This window comes from Myiozetetes cayanensis, unplaced genomic scaffold (genome assembly GCF_022539395.1).
Source record: "Myiozetetes cayanensis isolate MyiCay16 unplaced genomic scaffold, myiCay2020 scf36, whole genome shotgun sequence".
Classification (NCBI taxonomy): Eukaryota; Metazoa; Chordata; class Aves; order Passeriformes; family Tyrannidae; genus Myiozetetes; species Myiozetetes cayanensis.
Genome location: NW_026087588.1, coordinates 185444 through 207604, shown reverse-complemented (window position 1 = coordinate 207604; position 22161 = coordinate 185444). Strand labels below are relative to the sequence as shown.

Below are 22161 nucleotides of genomic sequence, written 5' to 3'. Positions count from 1 at the left end.
CTATCCCTTGTGGTATCTGCAGGGCCGTGTTCGTGTGCCGCGCTCAGTGCACGGACACGTCGGGCAGTACTCCCCTGGCCCTGCCGGAACGGCGGGCCGCGTGTCGGAGGTGGAACAATGCTCCGAGCACAGGTGGCTGCTCGCAGGCTGGAGCGATGACATCAGATGTGTGGATTGCGGATCCCTGCAGGGAGCACTGCGTATTCCCCAGCCCCCGGCCCGCCCCCTGCTCGCGGCTCTGTGCTGGCCTGGGCCCTACGCGGGTGTGCAGGGACAGGAGCCAGAGCGCCTGTTCCTGGGAGGCGGCGGTCGCTCGCAGCGAGCGTGTCACAGCGACTGTTTTCGTGATCGAACCTTTCTGGCGCTGGGAAGAGAGAGAGGGGACCGCTAATCTTGCGGGCAAACACCTCTGCTTGCTGTCCCCACTCGTGAAATGCCACAACGGCCTCTCCTCCACACACACGGGAAAGGGACGAAAGCTGAAACATTTTCACGTTGTTTTGTCTGCGCGATGACAACAGCGATGAACGGCCCGGCCGAGGAGGGCTGGGCTCGGTACGGGCCTACGCGGGGCCCGGAGTTCCCGGAGCCGCGGCCCCCGCACCGGAAGGCGGAGCGGGGCCGGGGTCGCGTCTGTGCCCAAGGCCGTGTCCAAGCCGTGTCTCTGGAGCGCGGCCGGGGCCGTGTCTGTAAGCGGGGCCGCCTGTGGGGCCGGAGCCGTGTTTGTGCCCGGCCCTGCCCGTGTGGGCCGGGCCGGCGGGGCGGGCGCGCAGGCGCCGCTCGGCTGTGCCCGGCCATGGCGGCGGTGAGGGCGCTGTTCCGGGCGGCGGGGCCGGCCCTGCCCGTGTCCGTGTCCGTGTCCGTGTCCCTGTGCCTGTCCCGGGCCGCCTCGGGGGCCCGCCCGCCCCCCGTGCCCCAGCGCATCGAGGAGAAGCGCCGCGCCGCGCTGCTCGGCGGCGGCCAGGCCCGCATCGACGCCCAGCACAAGCGGGTGAGACGCGGGCAGGCGGGACCGTGCCCCCTCAGTGCCCGGCACGGCAGGGAGCGGTGCTGCCAGGGAACAGTGTCCCCCCTGTCCCGGGACAGGCAGCAGCGGTGTCCCCGCGTCCTGGCCGGGCCGCTCCGTGCTGGGGACCCTCGGGGCAGCTGCAGAGGCCCCTTTTTGGGGAGCTTTGCTCAGGCGGTGTCAGACATTGCAGTGCCTGGAAGCCCGGGCAGCAAAAAGAACAATTCTGGTAGTAGTGCCTTTACCTCAGGGTGCTCTGTAATTTGTGGGGGGGGTGGGGGGGTGGGATGGGGAGATTAGCGGACCCGGCCTGTCGTGGGATGGTAATTTCCAGCTTAACACTGCCCAGGGTTTGGAATCACCATCCAGCACGGTTCCATCTTTACACTGCTCTTACAGATCTAAGCTGATCTTCGGAGAGATGAGAGCAAATAGTAGAGGAGTGGAAATAAGGTAAAGGCAGATGGGAGTGATGACAACAGCTGGGTCTTTAGTCTCCTGCCTCTGTTCAGAATGTGGGCAGTGCTGACAACAGAAGTTTCCTATTTGTGTTCATTGTTCCTTGCTGGGATACCGTTTGGGTTTGGTGCAAGACCCCAGTGGTATCACAATGACTTGTAGGCACTAAGGAGGTGGGAATGGCCATTCCCATGAAGGATCAGTCAGTGGTCAGTCGGTCAGCAGTTTCCCTCTCACATACACAACATTTGAAGAGAGTTCATGCTCACTGAGTTACGTCCAGGACACTGACACACACTAAACAGGTGTTTCTGCTTGTCTAGGGCTCTCAAACAGCTTATGTTTTATATAAATTAGATTTATGGTTCACCTTGGGCTTTCCTGCCTTTGCTGGTTTTCATGAATATTTTGGCCCACTAGTCAGATGTTTTTGTAGAGAGCCTGAGCTGTGTTTTAATGTCCTGTTGGTGCAGAGTCACACCATCCCCTGAGGAAGACAATCCAGGTGCCCTCCCTTTGCAGACAGATGCTTAACCGTGTTGGAAATAACTTTGCTGGAAGGTGAAGATATAAGATATGAAGAACTGTGCAGTCATTTATTACTGCGTGGCACTGAGTGGCAGGGATGTGCACATCTGCTCAATTCATGGGGTTCTTGGCCCTTGCCCTGCTTTTGCCCATAGCAGTGTCCAGCAGCAAACAGCACAAGAGGGTTTTGTCAGGAGATCCCTGCAGGCTGTCATACTTCCCTTTTCCTCTCGCTCACTGCAGTCCAATATGGAGCATGGTGAATTGAGCCCTGAGCTGTTGGGAAGAACTGGTTTAGCTGTGGAAGGGCTCTGTGGTTAATAGAACAAAGGCCTTAATAGCAGCATTTAAATGTGTAGGCAAAAATAGCTGTGATGCTTTCATATCTTGTTGAAAAGTCTCTGAGATTGTTTCCTTTCTCCTGTGGTGGTGCTGCTCCAACAGTCAGCCTTCTTTTCAGAGTCTGGCTTGCATTATGTTTGTTTTTGAGGAGGATAATCACTATATAGGCCATTTCCAGCTTTGGGGGCCTGCAGTTGCTTAATGGGCCCGATGTAGCAGATAAGTGAGGCTCTGTTTGATTAAATTGTATCTGCTGGGGGTCAACAAACAGCCAGAACCACCTGATGGCTCTGTTAATTGTTGCTTGCTCTGTTTCAGGGAAAGCTGACAGCAAGGGAACGAATTCTGCTGCTCTTGGACCCCGACAGCTTTGATGAATATGACATGTTTGTGGAACACAGATGTGCTGACTTTGGGATGGACTCTAGTAAGAATAAGGTACTTTTATCTCCTGTAACTTTTGTTACAGTGTCCCATGGTGTGCAGCCAGCCCACTGGTTGAAAGTAGGCTATTCTATTCATGGGCAGTTTCTTTTATTTGTTTTGTTTTCTTTTTATTTACAAATTTGTTTTGCAAATTTGCTTTAATTACTTTCAGTTTCCATTTAAGAACTTGCATAGTTTACTTCTCTGTTGTTTAAACTTGGTCCTTTTTTTGCAAGGTCACCTATAGGGTTCACATTTGAGTGACTGTAATTATATTTTTTGACCTTTCCAGGTTTGTCTTTTATCCTTCATCAGAACCTCAAAGATTTATGTGCTGTGTCTATTCTTTCAAAAACATCAGGTCCTAATAAGAGGTGCGTCCTGTCTCTAAGGACGTTATTTGCCTTGACTCCAGATGTGCTGAAATTTGAAGGGAAACTGCTAAATTCACAGATCTTTACACTGATACACACCAAATATGATATTACTTCTAGTTTTCCTTCTCAGGGCTGGAACCCCCACTGCAAACATGAAAGACCAGTCCTCTCGGGGGGCCAGTCTTTGCTTTGGCTGAGGATGAGTTTGTGGGGTGTTTAGTGGACATCACTGGTGCCTCGCTGTTCCTGTTGGTCATTTGGAGTTGCTCTCTCTGCAGTACCCTGGAGACAGTGTGGTGACAGGCCGGGGGCGGATCAATGGCAGGCTGGCCTATGTCTTCAGCCAGGTATGGCTTTACTGCTGGTTATATATCCTTTGAAATAAAGTCACATTAGTTCAGTGTGGCCTTGTAGCAATGCACTTGTTTGCTACCTGTAAGCATAAGCCAGACCTCAGATCTAATAAGCTAGACCTGATATCCTGTGGGAGGAAGAAGGGCACCCTCAGATGAGAAGAACCAAAAAAGCTTGTGGTGGACAGCTTACAAATAGATCAAATACACTTTTTATGTTAAAGTATAACTTTTATAGTAAAATAAAAATATTTTAGAGGAAACATGAGAGGTAGGGACCTATCTTGGTTAGTGTTACCACTGTGAAAGAAAGGCTTTCTTTCGGGTCATTGGTAAGTGCTGCTCTGTTCTGGGCCACAAAGTAGCCTTTGTTCTGCTTGCCCTCATGGCCACAGTGGCTGTTGCTGTGTGACCTTGGAGCCAGTCTGCACCCTGCCTGTTTCGTCCTGGCTGTGTGGCTCTCCCAAGGAGGGACACTGTGGTGTGGGCCTGAACTTCAGAGAGGGGCCTAACACAAACCTGGGTTTTATAGGCACACGAGAGGGCGGGTTTTATATTAAAAGCATTTAAAAGTGCCCCTTCCTGATATACCCCATCTTTTTATATTTATATTTAAAGACCTTTTCCCATCCAAATTGAGCTGCCGCCTGAGATGCTCCTTTTTGGTTCAGCTGCTAGTAATAGTTGAGCTGTTTTGTGCTTTTGAGGCTTCTTTGAGAATAAGACTCAGTGGGAATGCATCAGAGAACCTCACCACGGGTTGGCTCTGGGCTCTTTTGGTGCCAGGAGGTGTAAATGTCCCCTTTTCCTTCTGGATTGTCCAGGGCCTCGTGTTGCTCGTTAGATAGAGATCTTGAAGCCCAGGCCTAGGGTAGCACCACAGTCAGTGTTGGCTGACACAGCCCCTGGAGCCCCCCTAAAAGAATAATCAGCTCTTGACATAACTCCTGAATGCAGAATGGTGACACATGGTCAGGTTTTTATTATTTTGTTAAAGGAGGGTTGGATTGCCCTGGGTTGATCTACAGGCTGCACTGAGGGAGTTGCTTATTTTGGGGCAGCACACCAAATACAGAGCACTGCAGGACTGTGTTGGTTACTTGCAGTGTTTGACAGCATTCTACTGAAGTGATTCTTTTCCTAATCTGAAAGTTTCCTTTTCCTCCAGGATTTTACTGTGTTTGGAGGCAGTTTATCTGGAGCTCATGCCCAGAAGATCTGCAAGGTAACACTTCCCTGGCGAAAATAACCCAAAAAATTGTCAGCGTCCCCTTTTCAGTCTTGTTGTGATAATGAGTTGGGTGACAGTGTTTGTGACTGACTCTGGTGTGTGCCATGGCAGCCTGACCATGCCTGTGCCTCTGTCAGTTCAGGTGTGAACTTCAGGAGGGCAGAAAGGTATCCTTGGGAAGCTTTTCCAGGGTAAGAGAGCTTTTCCAGGTAACACACACTGTGCTGGAATTAAGGTGTGCTGCAAAAGAGGAGAGACTTGCCAAGTACAAATATAAATTAACTAGTCATTACTGGAGGGTCGTGGAATGACTTGGGAGCAGCTTTTTCCTATAAACAGTGGGATGGGGAAGCTACAATATTTATAAAAAGCAAATGTGACAAGTAAACAGTCTGGAGATAAACATTTTTACAACTTAGAGGTCACCTTGATCCTCAGAGCTGCTGTTATCAGGCACTTGTGGCTATTTATTCCTGTTTGACTGCTTGTCTCCCTGGAAAAGCTGCTGTTGGAATCCCAGGGCTGGGGACACAAGAACTTATTCAGGCCTGAGTGTTGAGTGCTGTGGGCTGGGAAAGCTTCCTGAGTTTTTGTGCTGTGGAATCAGAAACAAGGATTTTGGTGCACAAAGCCTTTTCTCCTGTGGAAATAACTACTTTTTGGCATAGGCTCCTCAGCAGTGAGGGGTGTAGAAATTGAAAAAACAAAGACTTTGGCCTAGATAAGAACAGCTTGGCTTTACCAAGACTTAATATTGGGAAAGATTTAAATTATCCTTTCACGTGGGAGCTTTGAGTGTCTGCATTAGGAAGGGATGGGATGGTACAGGAATGGGATGTGTTCCGTTGTTTTCTTTGATCTCTTATTTCTAAAGCAGCAGGGAGAGTGCTGATCATAGAACTAGGGAGAAGTGTGAGTCCTTGCTGCTTGGTGCTGTTCCTGCTGAGCATCAGTGTCAGTGGTGGCCCCCAGAGTCTGAAGGCTCTGGATTCATCAGTTGCTCTGGGCCTCAGTCTTTGTGTGCTTCAGGACGAACTTCAGTGTCTAGAAAAGCCTTGAAATAAAGAAATAATCCATAAAGAAGTTCTTGGGAAACAGCACAAAGTGTCAGTGAACTTGTTGCACTAATCTGCTGTACCAGGACAACAGGCTTTCTAGGAGGAAGCAATACATGTCAGCTCCAATGATTTTAATAAGGCATTGGCTCACACCCTGTGCAATGTCCCCATCAGCAAATGAGGGCAGTCTTGGCTCACAGACGGCTTGCAGTCCACATGGATCTGTTGGAAATGTGGGATTACATTTGAATTGTGAAGCCATTCTGTGATATTTCAGCTTTTAGGCAGACATTAGGATACAGAGCAGCAAGAGCCCCTGTTTTCCACAGAGTGACAGCATGTAGGAACTAACCACTGTAGAACCATGTTCAGGCTGGAATTTTGGGCATTAGTGACTTGGGTGGGACTTAGTGTGGTTTCTGTGTTTCTAGGCAATATAAAATTCAAGGCTGATGCTACAAGCACTCTGAAAGACAGGACTGGAATTGTAAAACTCCTAGTAAGTTAAAGATTGTCTGAAATAGGATACAGTTTGTAGCAGTGGTTGAAAGGGCCAATACTGGGCAGGGAAAAGCAACTTGGAAATGCAAAATGGGGGTTGACTGACCATGTGGGCTTTTACAGAAGGTTATTTAGGAGCTAAAGCAGAGCTTGAAGTTGAAACAGATCTTAACATAATGTGCTAGTGATGTAGTGTTATCAAAATGGTAAACATCTCACTGGAATCCAATAATCAGGAATAGTTTATGCAAGGAATGTAAGGAATTCAGTCCTCCCACTTAAGCCTCTGTTTGGAGTATTGTTTATGATCTTAAGGCAAGTAACCAAAATGATAGATCAGTGTGAGTGAGTGGATGGTGCTTGGCCTGGAAATGTGAAGGGGAATATGAAGACTTGGGATTTTTGAATGTTCCCCAAGGTGCAGGCCAGGGAGGAGTTAACTGCTCTCCCTCACTGCTGTGTGTCAAAGAAATGGAATGTTTCTGAATTTCCAGAGCAAAGATTTAGTTTAGTCTTCCCAAAGAACTTGTAAGAGGGATAATCAAGCATTAGAATATAGTGCTTAGGAGATTACACATCACCACTGCAATAAACTTGTAGGATCAGATTAGACGTGGATGAGGGGGCGGTTAAGGTGCAGTGCAGGCCCCCTGTGAACAGAGATGGATTGGCCCTCTCTGGTCCAGCTCCTGTGACTGTCACTCACAGAGCAGTGTCCAACTGTGCCTCATCCAAACCCAGTGCTGAGTGTGGAGGTGCACGACTGGCAAGGCACAGAAATATTAAAGGTCCTGGGACGGATTCACTGCGTGTCTTGTCACCTCCAGTCTGACTGAGGCCAAACATGAACTTCAGGGAGAGTTGGAGACTGACAGTTAACGTGAATAAAGGAGAAGCTGAGCAGGCACTTCAAATTCTGGCACGTGTGTTTTTGGTTTTTTTTTCTAGGGGTTTCACATTCTGAGGTTTGTTGCTTTGGGGTCAGTAACCGGGAGTTTGTGTCCATCCCCAGATCATGGATCAGGCTGCCATGGTGGGAGCCCCCGTGATTGGGCTGAATGACTCCGGAGGGGCCCGGATCCAGGAGGGAGTGGAGTCCTTGGCAGGCTATGCAGACATATTTCTGGTGAGTGGGCTGCTGGGTGGCCAGGGAGCTTGGCACCCACAGGGATGGACAGTCTGTCCCTGCTTGAACCTGTTTGTAAGGAAACTTTAGGTTATCGTTCTGTTCCAGCCAGTGGCTAAAGCAGCTTGTGAGATCCAGACCTTGGTTCTTCTCTTGGCTTTGGGCAGATCACTGTGCTGCTCAGGTCCATGTGTTAAACAGGGGTGATGCTGAGCCCTGCAGAGCTCTGTGGTCCAAGGAAAGGCTTTCTGGGAGCTGTGTCAGGAGAGAGAAAGAACAGGCAATTTGATTAATTGGGCAAAAATCACGAACAACTGTTTAACTTTTTAGTTTACACCTAAATTATCAATTGCCTGTATTAGGATGGAATGTCTTTGAACGTTTATGTGCTTGAGAAAGGTGGGCACCATAATTCAGGGTTTTGTTAGGGGGCTGTGACCCCCTGCAGCTGTCCCTGTGTCTCCCCTGCAGTGCAGATATGGGAACGGTTCCACACAGCAGATTTGTTTTCAGTTGGTTAAAAGGGGGAGGATTTCCACTGCAGAAAGAGGGACTCAGAGTAAATCAAACACTATGCACTTGAAAAAAACTTGAGGAGCTGAGATCAGAAGTAGCAAGTGCCTGTTCTATCAAGATGGTAGGTCAGTGTGGGGGGGCAAAAGGGCTGCAAGTCAGAGGCTTCTGTTCAAAGAAATGGGCAGTGTAGTGTTAGCGTTGCTGGTGGGGGATGTCCAGTGTTGATCAGACTGGTGAAAGTTTTATGTTCCTACAGGATTTTTTGTGGCTAATGCAAGAATTTTTCCTCTGGACACGCTGCCGCTCTTTACCCCCCGTGCTGACATTATTTTATGTGCTTATCCACACATCATTGCTCTGGCTGTGCTTTCAGGAGAACTGTGAGCAGGTGGAGGGGGAAGTCAGCTGTTGACAGTCAGTCTGGGAGGAGCAGTCACAAGGCCAGCTGTGGTCCAGCTGAGCAGTGAGCAGGGCAGGAGGTGTTTTTGGACACCGCACCATCTGTGTTGGGCAGCACCAGTTCACCTCAGTGCACGCTTGAGCTGGTGCAGGAACCTTTGCCACAGTTGGTCAGTAAAGCTTCTGTCTGTCCCTGATCACATTCAGATTTCAGGGACATCAACTTCTCTCCAGTCCAGTGTTTGCCCTGGCAGCATCTGTTGAGGTCACTCATTCCATCTCCCTTTGCAGTCATTGCATGGTGTAAGAAATCATCTGCATGGGAACAGAAAGAAGCAAAACAGAAGCAACAAAATCATTTGGGTTCTACTTGCATCAAGGCATTGCCTCCAGATATTTGTCTCCCAGGAAATAAACCAATCCCGTTTATGACTGTGAATTCCTGCAGACTCTGGGCACAGATATAAAGATGCACTTTGCTGGTAAAACTAGATGTCTTTCTTTCCTATTGCAGAGAAATGTTCTGTGTTCTGGGGTGGTTCCCCAGATCTCCCTCATCATGGGTCCCTGTGCTGGTGGAGCTGTGTATTCCCCTGCCTTAACTGATTTCACATTCATGGTCAAGGTAAGGGTGGAGATGCTGTGCCAGGACCTGCTGCTGGTGGCCTGGTCAGGCACAAACACCACGCAGGAAAGGGTGTTTTTTGAGATGGTCTCCTGCTTTGGATTAAGTTTATTTTGCATGAAAAGGCAAGAAATACTTTCCCAAACAACTTGAGGATTTTAATGTAATGCAGGACTTCTAAGAAACTTTCCCTCTGTTTCTGCTCTTATTCTGGGGAAAGTCTCTAGAGACTGTGGCTGTTCCCCTAGGGCTTTTGCAGCCTTGGCTCTTGCATTCCCTGTGTGTTTCTGCTTTTCCCCCTGCCCAGGACACATCCTACCTGTTCATCACCGGCCCTGATGTTGTGAAGTCTGTCACCAATGAAGATGTCACCCAGGAGCAGCTCGGGGGTGCTAAGACACACACTGCTGTGTCTGGTGAGAGCTGGGGCTTCCTTAACAGGCTCATTTATTCACAGTAATGAATTCACAGAGGAGTTCTGGCTAAACTGCTGATTGGCTCATGCAGATCAGTGTGAAGTGATAAAGCTCTGCTTAAGCACAAGTTCTTACTCTGTACGTGGCTCTCTTGAGGGTCTGTTTTAGTAATGGAACACTAAACAGGAAAAGTGGGAGTATGGGAGAGGTCTGGGATTTGGAAGAAAAAGTAGCAAATTCACAGAAGATCCTACCAGTGGGAAATCTGTCAAAGGGCAGGGCTTAGCAAAGCTGGCCTGGGGTGGGGTTTTTTTTTGGTCATTCTCCAGAAATTTGCATGAGTTGAAAGGTTCTCCACAGTCCCTTGTTTGCTCACAGAGTGATTGATTGAACTGCTTAACTCCAAATGTTAACTCCATCTCCAGTGTGAGATGGAGCACTTCTTTTCCTCATTTTGTCCCTCTGGGAAAACTCTGAGTCATGAATCTTCTCAGGGCTCAAATGACTGGGATCTCAAATTCTGTGTGAACTGAGCTGATGATGAACCAAAACCAAACACGCAGATGCTGCCCAGATCCAGCCATTGTAAAATAAATTGTGGTGCTCCAGTGCAGCACAGTAACCTGAACAGAACTCCAGAAGGCTGGACCCAGCTAGGCTGTGACAGCTGATAAACCACTTCACATTATTTTAAACATGAGATCAACAATCCAGACCTGTTACAGAGGAAGTCTGATATAGCCACACATTTTCTGGGTATTTTTAGCTGCTCAGATTTGGTGGCTTAAGGCTCCCAATTGTTCATGGCTTAGGTTTAAAGATTTCTGCTGTTGCTTCTTTGTATCTTTATTGATATATATTTGAAAAGGAAAACCTTGCACAGTCATTTCCAAACCTGCTTTACTGTTTCTGTGCAGGAGTTGCCCACAGAGCCTTCGAGAACGACATCGATGCTCTGCTCAACCTGCGAGAGTTCTTCAATTATTTACCTCTGAGCAACCGTGACCCGGCCCCGGTGTGCGAGTGCCACGATCCCAGGTGAGAGCCCGGCTCTGCACACCCCATTGCAGGGCTCCTCTGGCCCCAGGGCTGCAGAGACGGGTGCTGTGTGCCTGGCTGTGTGGGGAAGCAGCAAGGAGCCAGAAAGCTTTGTGTGCCAGGGCCTCGTCTCGGACTCGTGGTGCAGGGGACAACGTAACACAGGAAAGACCTTCCCGAGGGGACCGTCTGAACTTTTATCAGGGGATTTTTTCCAGGAGCTGGAGGGACATGGGACACTGAGGGGACAGAGACTGGCAGGGGAGGAAAAGCATTTTGACCCCAGGTCTGGGTACACACCCAGTTCAGCCCTTCCCACAGGGAGCCCTTCAGAACTGTGCCTCTCTCCTGTATGGGACTGGCACCTCAGTCTGCCCCGCTCAGTTCCTCACATGTGTGTGATGTGTCCTGTGGCCTTACATGCACAAATATTTCAACCTGGGAGTCAGGAAGGTTATTTCTCTTCATGCCTCATGGTGCTTTTCAGCGTCTCTGCAACAGTTTGTTTGGGGAGATGGTTTTGGGTGAGTTTACAGATCACTGCACTGGTACCTGAAACACTTTGTTCCCTTTTGGATAAATAAATTCACCAGTTGCTTTTAGAGCATGATCAGACAAGTCAATTAATTACTGGTCATACATTTTTCCAAGGTGTTGATCTTTAAACTCTAAGATTGTTTTGATTTGATAGTGACAAACCAAAGTAAATTTCTTGTATTATTTGTTAAGTCTGGGGGGTTATCTGAGGTTATCATGGTCTTTCTAAGCATTCAACAAGCTGTACTTGGATAATCACTCTCTATAGACTTGATTATGGTATTTTATTTCATTATAGAAACAACAGTCCATTTTTAAAATCAAGGGACTGTATAACAGGCAGATTATTTTCTTGTGAGAAGCTGCCAGTTATGTTATAGCTACCAGTGTATAAGAGATTAGCTCATTATTTCGTAAGGGAGACAGCTTGATACACTGTTGGAGGATCACAGAATAATAAATACCATTTGTACTAAGAACTTCAATTTAGTAGCCTTTATACATGTGAAGACAGATCTAATTGCTAAATTTCCTGTTTTTACAGCAGCATCTCCAATATTTCTCCCATTTGTGGTCCTAATGCATAGACTGGTATTATTTCATCTGGACATGCTGACATCTTAATAGACTCCTTATGCTTGGGATTGATGGTGTTTGATCCTTAAGCTGCTCCAGCCCATTTCTCTAGAGGGAATTGCTTTCTTATTGCATCATTTTCACACCACAAAAACTTGCCACAAATTATGCAAATCAAATGTAACCTACCTTTGTCTTCAGTGTGAAGTCCTGAGGCTGGTGGGGCTGTTTGGTGTGTTTGTTTGTCCCTCTAGGTAGGCAAGTTCTTTTTGGTGTTGAAAAATGTCACTCTTGGCTGCTGAAACTTGTGTTGGTGGAGTTTTTGTTGTCAGTGCCCTGGGTTCTAAAGGGGTGGAAGTTCCTTCCAGAGGCAAGTTGTGTAGTGGTGAATGTCCCCTCCCTTTGGAGGGTTCTGGTTCAGTGCATTTGGTGTGTTCCGTGGTGTGATTTTTACCTGCATGTGTAAAAATCTGAATTTCTGGAGGAGGTTATTGCCAATTTGTGGTAACCAAGAGCACTGAAGGAACCCAATGTCCCTGTGGGTGAGGCTCTGACAGGCTTTGATGAGGAGCAGCAGTTCCTTCCTCCCTGCTGTGGGATCTGTAAGGGGCCCAGTGCTCCACCCCAGTGACTGCAGCATCGAGCTCCAGGTGTCCTCTGTCCATGATGGTTTGGAGGAGATTTTCAAACGTGGTATCCTGGATAATGTCTTCATTTTGATGATGGTTACTTATTTTAATGCTGTTAAAATTTCCCTCAGCAGCCAGCAGCACTGTGAATTTATGGAGGCACTAATTTAATTTTCCCACTTTGCTTATCCTGTGGGCAGAATCTGAGGCACATCCCTATCTACTTTATGGACAAGGAAGTTTTAGAGTTTTTTGTAGGTTGGGGTTTAGTCTGTTAAAGTCAGTTTAATTTCATCAGATTAAGGGGTTTTTATATGCACTCGAAGTGTTGCTGTCCCCTTTATTCCATTAATAGCTGGATCTCTTCCCCTCCCAGCAAGGGCTGTGCCTCTCACCCCGTGGGTCTGAGAAGCACAGACACACCCATGGGGCTGCAGTAAGAGTTTTTTTGGCTGATTTTGACCAACTGCAGATCCCTTCCTTCAGTTTTAAATTGGGTGTCCAGAGCCTTGTGCTGTCCTGTTCTAAAGGCACTGGATCATGGCATTGTTACAACAGTTATTCAGCAGGAACTCCACAGGAACACCATTTGTAACAAACACGGATCAGAGTTTTTATGGAATAGCACCAATATGCTGATCCCTGAAGCCTCAGTGGTGGCTCCTAAAAACTGCCCCCCCCCATTAGGACTGTGAGTGAATCCAAAGCCCAGGGACTGCCAGTGCTGCAGGTACTGGGAGCAAGGGAGGAGGGAAGTGATGCCGTGGCTGTGACAGGGAGCTGCAGGTGAAGTGTGTCACTGCTGAGGGCAGTAATAGCCCAGATGTTTGAATGCAGCCATGACATGGAATGTGTTCCCATCCAGGAATGCTGGGAGGCCAGGCAGTGAGCATGGAGAGGTGTCCTTGGCTCAGGAGGTGCCAGCAGGGCAGGGAGGGTCAGTGTGCACTCCCGGTCTGCAGATCAGGACTGGGAAGGAGACCTGGGGCTGCCCCTCAGCTCAGCAGGCTCTGCCCTCCTGCCCTGACACTGGTGCTGCCACCCCCTGTGCCATGGCCGTGTCCCACAGGCCACCAGTGCCCCCTGCAGCCCCACAGCCCCCCAGCTTTTGGTCCTGTGTCCATCTGCTCTGGGATAACGTGGCTCCCTCCCTCCCCTCCGCAGTGACCGCCTGGTTCCCGAGCTGGACACCGTGGTGCCGATTGAATCCACCAAAGCCTACGACATGCTGGACATCATCCACTCTGTGAGTTTGCAGGGCTGGGGGCAGAGTGCAGGGGTTGTATTCTGGGGCTGAATGGCTGTCAGAAACCAGCAGAGTGGCCCTGAACAGGCACACTGTCATTTATTTATTTTAGTCTTCACAAGTGGCTGTTGGTACCTGTTAATAGCCATGAGTGAAGGGACAAAAAAAACTGCAGGGGAAACAGATTTGAACACATGAAACAAAAGATTTTACCAAATGAAAGGAATCCTGAGGTTTGTTGTCAGGATACACCTGGTGCTGCATGCACGGCTGTGCAGAGGGAGGAGGCTGTAGTTCAGTTTTCTCTCTGGGGTTGAAGCCCCCTTCCCCTTGAATTCTGTCACTGTGCCTCCCTGCACCCTGTTCTGTCTGTCTTGAATTCTGGCACTCTTTTATAAAAGTAATAAACTACACAGAGTGCCTGCGAGAATTTACCCTTCCCTGGTTATGCTGAGAGACAGTTTTGTGCACACACAGTACTAGAATATGTATTTATTTGTTTAAATTACCAGTCAAGCACGTGGAAACTCCTGAGCTGGTGTTTCACTAAGCGGGGCAGCTCTCCTGGGAGGGGGCAGGGAAGGAACATCCTACAATTTTTTTAACAATCTGAAAACCAGTGTGTAAGTAACAGGTTTTATTAAAGCAGCACAGGCAATGCTAGTAATTCTCTTGCCTAATTTCAAGTACTTCACTTTCCCAGGTCTAACAACTCAATCCATTGTAAACACTGGGCAGAGAACAGGGTTGTAAATGAAGTTTTATCACCTGAAGCTGTTACAGCCCCTGTAGAGCACCCTGAGTCCAAATTCTGAATATTAAAATTCCCAGCTGCTTCTTCTTCTGCTGGGATGCTGAGCAGCAGATGATCTAGGGTTCCCAGGGGGCTGCTGGAGCCAGGACTGCCACGGGCAGCTCATCAGCTGTGTTTGTGGGACCTTTACAGTTTCTCTTTGCTTTGACTGTCTCTCCCCACTGTGCATTCAGCCAGCACAGTCAGTCTGTAACTGGCTGCATTTACTCATTTTAGTGCAGAAAGCAAGCTCAGGGCGTTTTTAATCTCTGGATTCTTCCAGAGTTTCAGCACTACGTGTACTGAAAGATAAAAGGTGGCATTTACAAAAGTCCTTAAGTGAATTAGGAAAAGAACCCCAAACCTTCCCAGACATTTTGAGTAGTATTAAGGAAAGAAACACATTTTCCACAGCTTTTCTGAGGCTGAGGCAAAGGAGCTGACTGGCAGACTGCAGCGTGTGGGCACAGCTGGGATGGGGAATGCCGAGGGAGCAGCCGTGTGTAGGTGTCGCTGCTGCTCCGCGCATCGTGTGGTCTCTGTGGGTGTGCTCTGTGCACGGGGATGTCACTGGGCAGGGCACACACCCAACTCCAGCCCCCGAGAGAAGTGCAACCTCCACAGGTGTGCAGAGGGGGATTACATGGACTGGGGCACAGGCAGCTTCTGAGCTCCATGAGGTGCCGTTTCATCACTGGAAATTGTTCTTTAAGTCTGCCACTGAGATGTGAGAAGGAAGTTCTTAACATCGGATTTGAAGTTTTAGTTTGTTGTAAGCTAGGAAAAAGGCATACAGATGTTCTCTCAGGGAAGGGCAGGACTAGTTAATTCCTGGCACACAGGCTGCAAAGACTAAAAAGTTTCCTCCATCCCTTTCTTTCTTTCAAAATTGTGCAAGTTCTGAAATGGTTTAACAGTTCCCATCCTAAGGTGACAGTGTTTGCCTGTGTATTGATACACATCTGCCTGTCCTCATAAGGCTCTGCCTGACTCTCTCCCTGCAGATTGTAGATGAGAGGGAATTCTTCGAGATCATGCCATCCTACGCCAAGAACATCGTGGTTGGATTTGCCAGGATGAATGGACGGACTGTTGGGATAGTGGGCAACCAACCCAAGGTGGCATCAGGTCAGAGAGCAGTGTGAGACTGCCTGCAGTGCCTGTGCCTCTGTCTGTCCTGTGCTGTGGAAGGGGATCTGGCTCTGGGCTTTGTTTGGGTTGTGTGCTGTTCCGCTCCTTCTCAGGGCTTTTCCACCACTTTGTCCTGAATCTCCCTGGGAGCTGTGAGAGCGAGGGGATCTCACTCCCAGGTAATCAGAGTGCTGCATCCAGCACACACACAGGGGGTGGAAGAGCAACCTGCTCGTCACTGGATTAACCATGACCTGGGAACTGCCCCCTTCCTTCCACAGCACTAAAATCCCAAAAACTCCTCCGTGGGCTGAGGAGAGTTCTTTTGTTATCTCCCTGTAGCCAGAACAGTGCAAAGCCTTCAGACACTCAGGTGTGGGGCTCCTGACCCCAGATGGTATAGATGTGAAGGTACAATGTGTAGCTGTAAAGATCACCCTTTTAAACTGTCCAGGGGCTTTGCTTGGTCTCTTTAACTCAGTAATTCCTGTGAGTGACCTTCTCCAGTCAGAACTTTATGGTTCTCTCCTTGGTTTTAATTCCTGTGCCTTTGTGTTTGGGAAAATCAGATGACCCAGTATGATGTTTCATTCCTTTGTTACCCTTACAAGATATGCCTCTCAAGATCCAAGAGAAGGTTTTAATATTAATTTAATCTTCACTTGATATTCTCAATTTTAACAACTATGTTTCACATAGATGCTTTTATACTAAAATGGTTTTTTGGTTTAATATAATTGTGCATAATATAATTCTAAATGGCACTGAAACAGAACAGAAACTTTGCAGCATGTTTAGCAAAAATGCTGGCCTTTCTCAAAATATTATTGGACTGTTTAATGTTTTGGTTTTTTTAATGGGGAACTCTGTAACCTTTCAGTATGACTGATCTAAAGAAGACCGATGAAGAGAAAATTACAGAAAAAATATTTTAAATTACAAGATTGTAATTAAACTGCTCTGTTTTGGGACAGAAAGTCTTTGTGCACAGGGGTTAGAAAAATGAACTCAGCCTTGAATGGAGCTTGTTCTGTAATCTTAGTTCTAAACCAGGGACACTTCAGGCACATTATCTCCACACTACCTCCAGATAAACCTTTCCTTTTTTTCCCAGAATACAATACAGCTAAAACAGTGTGATTTTTGAGTTGCCTTGAATTCCTGCAGGTCATTGATAACACCTTTCTCTGTGCTCTGAACTTCAGGGTGCTTAGACATAAATTCCTCTGTGAAGGGGGCCCGCTTTGTTCGGTTCTGTGACGCCTTCAACATCCCCCTGCTCACATTTGTGGATGTTCCTGGATTCCTGCCAGGTAAGCCCTGCCCTGCAGGGCCCTCTTAGGGCTAAAAACACATCTGAAGAACTGGGAGAAAACCTTGACTGTGGTAGACTTAATAAGCAGGTTTTCAAATCCCACTCTTTGGGACAGGAACTCTGTATTCTAAATACCAGAATCATCACAGAGGATGGTGAAATGTGCCAGAAATTGCACGCAAATGAAATGATGCCCGACTGTCCTGCTACTGTCACCGTGCTCCGGGATCACAGCACAGAGTTACCTCGGGAGAGGGACAGGTCACACAGTGAATACTGGAATCTCCAGCAGCCTGATGGGGACACGGGGATGATCAGTTTGCCAAGGCCACACGAGGGGATATCCTGCTCTGGAAAGCCCTGTCCTGCTGTCAGAGCTGTGACTGTGGCCTGTCCAAGGTGAACAACTGCACTGCCTGGAGATGCTGTCCTGGCACAAGTGGTGTGGAGGTTACACTGATTTCTGCATTCTGAGGGGACTCCAGGCCCCTCTGAGTGCTCAGCTGTGTGTTCAGATGCTGAGTCCCACAGCTCTGTGCTGGACACTGTGGCAGCAGAAGGCCCAACACAGGCTGTGGCTGCTCCAGGGTCAGGGAAGGCAGCCCAGCACCCTGTCCTGAGCCCTGGGGCAGAAGGAGGTGAGAGCTGGCACTGCTGGTCCAGAGCAGGGAGCAGGGGCAGCTGTGGCACCATTCCCACTTCTGCTCAGCGCTGGAGTTACTCAGCTAACACTGGCACATGTTGCTGTCCGGGCTTTGCTGCAGCAGGAGAAAATGCCTCAGGTGCTGCCCAGAGGTGTGACAGGATGGAGCTGTGGGGGCAAAGGATGTTCTTGTTGCCACTGATTGTTACCCACAGCCCCCCTGGGCATCTCTGAGAGGTTCTCTGGTGCTCCAAGGCCCTTCTCAGCTAAAAATGCCTGTGGTTTAGAGGCTGCAGGTGCCTCGGGAAGGACAGGGCTGCACTGAGCCTGCTTTCAGCACAGGCTCTGGGAGCAGGAAGTGTTAACATGACCCCTCAGGAAACAGGCTGTGAGAGGAACAGACACGCTACAGGATGCAGTCAGCGTTAGTGCTGCTGCATAAACTATGGCTCAACTCGAGGCTCTCCAGCCATCACAGCACTGAAATGTCCCTGGCCAGCATTGCAGTTCCTGCTTTAACTCTTTGGAGTTGGCAAGTTTTAACCATGAGGGGCCCCTGTAGCCTCACCTTCCTCCTCTGACCTGGCCAGGCACCAGCTTGGTTCACTTCAGGGGACACCACAGGAATCCACACTTGGAACCCAGGCACAAGTTATTTCCATACAGCTGATTAAAAGTAGTAACTTAATACTGCGTAATAGTACATTGGTTTGAAAGTAGATAAAGAGAGAAAAATGACACAGAGAAAGCTAAAGGGAGGAGACCTTAGGCTTGACTGTGATCCTAAGTTGTTGCATTTTAAGGAATTTGGCAAACTTGACCCATTATTAGCATCAGAAATCTCAAATTAAGTAACAAATTCTGAGGGTGGCATCATCCCACCTCCCTGTTCAGTACAGAAGAAGAAAGGATCTGTCACACTGGCTTTTGGTGGTGCAGTGAACATCTCAGTCTCACTGACCCACACACCTGAACAGTCCCCAGTTTCATAGGTGTGATGACTTTTAAGGTGTCTATAACCTGTGGCTGGATAAAAACACATATTCAGAACAAGTTTGGGACTGAATCTGTGTCTAGAAAAGAGTTTATGTTAACTCGTCACGGGTGCCAGAGCAACTAATTCAAATAACTGAATGATCTTGAAGCGGTTTGAGTGTTTGAGGCTGTTCTAGATGTGAATTAGAACCCGAGGTCTGCAAGTGCTCCCCAGCCCCTGAGTGTCCCAACTGTGCCCAGGCAGGTCCCACTGGCTGCAGGGAAAGGCAAGAAACAACTGGGAAGTGTAGGCAGAAATTACCAGACCCTGAAATCACTCTTGGGGGAAAGCATTAGAGTCAAGCCACCAAACAGACAACCAGGTAAGTTACTGAGTATCACCAAAGAACTTCCACTTAAAATTCTTCATGAAACGCCCCACATCTATTAGGTGATCCCAGGTACTCTTAGCAGGTTTCTCATGTGCTGAAGCAAAAGCCCATTGGTGGATTAAACTGCTGGAGATGGATTGTAGAGTTACCCCCAGTGGTCTGAAATTCAGAAATCCCAGAAGTAAGTTCCAGAGGATTGCTGATTCCAATGCAGTCAGGTGGCCTGTGTTTGGGACACATGGATGACTTACAGTCCTGTTTGCTGCCCATGACCCTTCTCCAGAAGCACCTGCTGTGAGAATCCCTGCAGAGAATCCCTCTGTCTTTAAGGACCATCAACTGGGGCTGGCCTGAAGGATGACCAGCAGTGAACCTAGACTGTTTCCCACTGCTGGTCACATGTGGAGCCTGGAAAATGCTGTATTTTGTTCCTAGGGAGGCACATCTGGTGAGTGTTGCTTTGTGTCCTGACACACCAACAGGTGCTGCTCTTGGTCAGAGACTTCTCAGAGTTGCTCAGTATCTTACAGAGGACACTGCCTGGTCTTACCTCCTCCAAGATGTTCACAAGGCTGTGGTGGGGCCAGGTTTGCTGCTGGTGATGGATGATGGGGTTTTGTGAACTCCCTGGAGTGAAATAAGTATTTGTCCTTTGTAGGCACAGCTCAAGAGTACGGTGGGATCATCCGGCACGGTGCCAAACTGCTGTTTGCCTTTGCAGAAGCAACTGTGCCCAAAATCACTGTCATCACCAGGAAGGTAAGTTGGGATAATTCCATGGATTTCTTCCAGAGTTCCTGTTTCTACCAGTAGCAGTTTTAGTTACATGGAGCTTTGTCTGTCCCATCTCCGTCTGCCCACCTGGGAACACCTCTTTGTGTCAGGGTACGAGAGCCCATTTCTTCTATTCTCAGACCTCAGTTCTTTCCTCTTGTCTCTGCACCCCTCTGAAACCTCCTGTTTCTGCCCTGCTTTCTCCCTGGAATGCCTTGACTCAGGACTGTCCCATGTCACTGGGCCTGTCTTGCTGAGGACACACCATCTGCACACAGCAAATCTGCTTTCCCTCCTCCTGCCCCTTCAGCGTCCCCCTGCAACCCCAGCACTGACTGCATCTCTCCTCTGCTGTCTCGCAGGTTTAACCCTCATGTGGTGCCTCTTCCTCCACAGCCTCCTGCCACTCTTCCTCATTTCTTCCTGTCTGTCTGTAAGGTACCTGACACCATGCTCCATAAGCTCTGGGTCCTTACAGGATTAGTCTTTTCCCCACTCACTTTTTTCCTCCTGCTCATTTTACTGAGAGGCTCTTGGCTTATCATGGCGAAAAGGAAAAAGAACTTTCCTTTTCTCTCTGCCTTCTCTGATTGTTCCTAGTGTTCCCACGCCATGCCTGTCAGCCCTGCCCTGCCAGGGACTGCACTGCAGGTTGTTCTGCAGTTCTGCAGTGTGTTCATCACTGCTGCCTGGAGCACTTCCAGTTGCAGAGTGGAACACTGCAGAGCTGAGTGCTGCATTCCCTGGCCAGGGAATTCCAGAGGCACCCGGACTGCTTGGTGTGAATGCGTGTGCAGGTCGAGGCTTGCGGGTCAGATACACACTGACCCCTCTGTGCCTGCCACAGACAGTGCTCCTGGTGACCAGCAGCCCCCTTCCTGCCCCCTCGGGGCACTGGGGGAGAGGTGTGCAGTTCAGGAGGTTGCTGCAGCACAGTGGGGATGCTCGTGCTCTCTGGCAGGTCAAGTTCAGCCCCAGTTCTTGTCTCTGGCCTGGCAGAAGCTGCAGGAGGAGCACTGGCTGTTGCTGCTGTGAGATCTCGTCCCAGCACTGAATCCCTGGTTTCATTCCAGGCCTATGGCGGTGCCTACGACGTGATGAGCTCCAAGCACCTGAGAGGAGACGCGAACTACGCCTGGCCCACGGCCGAGGTGGCCGTGATGGGAGCCAAGGTGAGCCCGGCCACCCTCATGGCAGGTGCAGCCACCAGTGCCCTCCCAGCACCACCGAGGGACCCCGGGGACAGGGGATGTGGGACCTGCTCTGCAGCAGCCCGGCGTGGTGGGCAGGGGCTGGTGAGAGCTGGGGCTCCTGGCACTGCAGGCGGAGGGATGGCCTGACCTGCCCATGCTGTTCCAGGGCGCTGTGCAGATCATCTTCAGAGGAAAGGAGGCTGACGCAGAGCAGGAGTACGTGGATAAGTTTGCAAACCCCTTTCCTGCTGCCATGAGAGGTATGGATATCTCCCCACTGTGTCCCCTGCTCGGGTCTCCCAATGCACGCAGCTTGTAAGGAAAATTTTTGCTAATGAACAAGTGAGACCTGAGTCAGAAAGGTGATGCATAACCACAGCTTGTGCATGTGAAGGACAAACACATCTAGTCACAACACACATCTTCAGCCAGAAAGAGCCTGGTCAAAAGTGGGGACTGCTCTGAAAAGTGCATTTTCAATTTTGCAGACAGTAGAAAGCATCTCACAGCTTTTCCTCTGTAGCACAGGTGCTCTTCCAGTCTGTTTGACAGCCCTGGAATGCAGAGCAGTGGCCTGAAGACAGGGACAGGGTCCAGTTCAGTTATGTTCTCCAGGACTCTCTGGAGCAAAATTTTCCACTGTTTTGACCTCTAGCTTTGCAGTAGTAACTGCAAATTAAAATTTAAAATTTAAAAATTATTGACGCAGGAATAGTTCCTTTCCAGGCAATCTGAAGTTAATTTGTAACCTCTAAATTTACTCCAAAGATTGTTTTTATTTTGCTAATTTCTGTTACAGCCTAGGTCAGAAGGCTGAGAGGCAAACCCTTCCTGATCGCTCAGGTTGGTTTCTCCTTGTTTCCATTTTTCCAGGGTTTGTTGATGACATCATCCAGCCTTCCACCACCCGCAGGCGCATCTGCCACGACCTGGATGTGCTGGCCAGTAAATCCCAGGCCAGTCCCTGGAAGAAACATGCCAATATCCCTCTGTGAGGGTGAGGAGGGGCTGGCCCTGCTGGGAGCCTTGGCACTCTCTTGTTAATGGAGGTCTGCCTGGCAGTTGAAATATTTGGGTTTGATTTGGCTGATAACCATCAATAAATCATAGTATATATTTCATTTAATTCTGAGGTCTGACCAGTTCACCTCTCTAAAGCCTTTTGGTTGTTAATAATCAACAGCCCCAGCCATGCCTGCTGCAGATGAGCTGTTACTAATTGCTCAAGGTCAAACATTCCCTCGACTCCCTCATTCCGTAGGCCCTGAGGTGGCTCAGGCAGAGCTGAGTGACAGGCTGGGCCCCTGTGCATTCAAGTGTAGCTCCACGTGCATCTTTGGAGTCTGACTCCACCTGCCTGCACCACAGACTCGGGAATCCTGAGCCTGGCTTGCAGGATCCCAGACTAACCTGTTGTGTTCCTCTGCCAGACTGTCTGAGGTGCAGCTTTTCCAGGCCAGCTCTCAGGTGGGTCTCAGAGCTGCAGGCTGGGGCACAGGTGGGAGGTACAGAGAAGGTGCAGCCAGCCCCCTCCTGAAGGGCAAGCAACAACAAAG

General features: G+C 49.0%; 1 protein-coding gene across 1 annotated transcript; it reads left to right on the top strand.

Moving 5' to 3' along the window:
* The first annotated feature begins 794 nt into the window (after window positions 1-794).
* On the top strand, window positions 795-21731 carry PCCB (propionyl-CoA carboxylase subunit beta). Its single transcript, XM_050328122.1, has 15 exons — window positions 795-991; window positions 2654-2773; window positions 3417-3485; window positions 4660-4716; window positions 7294-7407; window positions 8837-8947; window positions 9255-9363; window positions 10281-10401; window positions 13308-13389; window positions 15187-15310; window positions 16519-16626; window positions 19297-19397; window positions 20486-20584; window positions 20772-20865; window positions 21479-21731. The coding sequence occupies exons 1-15, from the start codon at window positions 797-799 to the stop codon at window positions 21598-21600; spliced, it is 1626 nt and encodes a 541-aa protein (XP_050184079.1). The 5' UTR covers window positions 795-796; the 3' UTR covers window positions 21601-21731.
* The last annotated feature ends 430 nt before the right edge of the window (window positions 21732-22161 follow it).

Bases quoted from the DNA above. Each gene is read 5' to 3' on its own strand.
- PCCB (XM_050328122.1), top strand. From the start codon at position 797: ATGGCGGCGGTGAGGGCGCTGTTCCGGGCGGCGGGGCCGGCCCTGCCC. The intron at 15,311-16,518 runs GTCAGAGAGCAG...TCTGAACTTCAG, and splicing joins CCAACCCAAGGTGGCATCAG to GGTGCTTAGACATAAATTCC. The intron at 20,585-20,771 runs GTGAGCCCGGCC...ATGCTGTTCCAG, and splicing joins TGGCCGTGATGGGAGCCAAG to GGCGCTGTGCAGATCATCTT.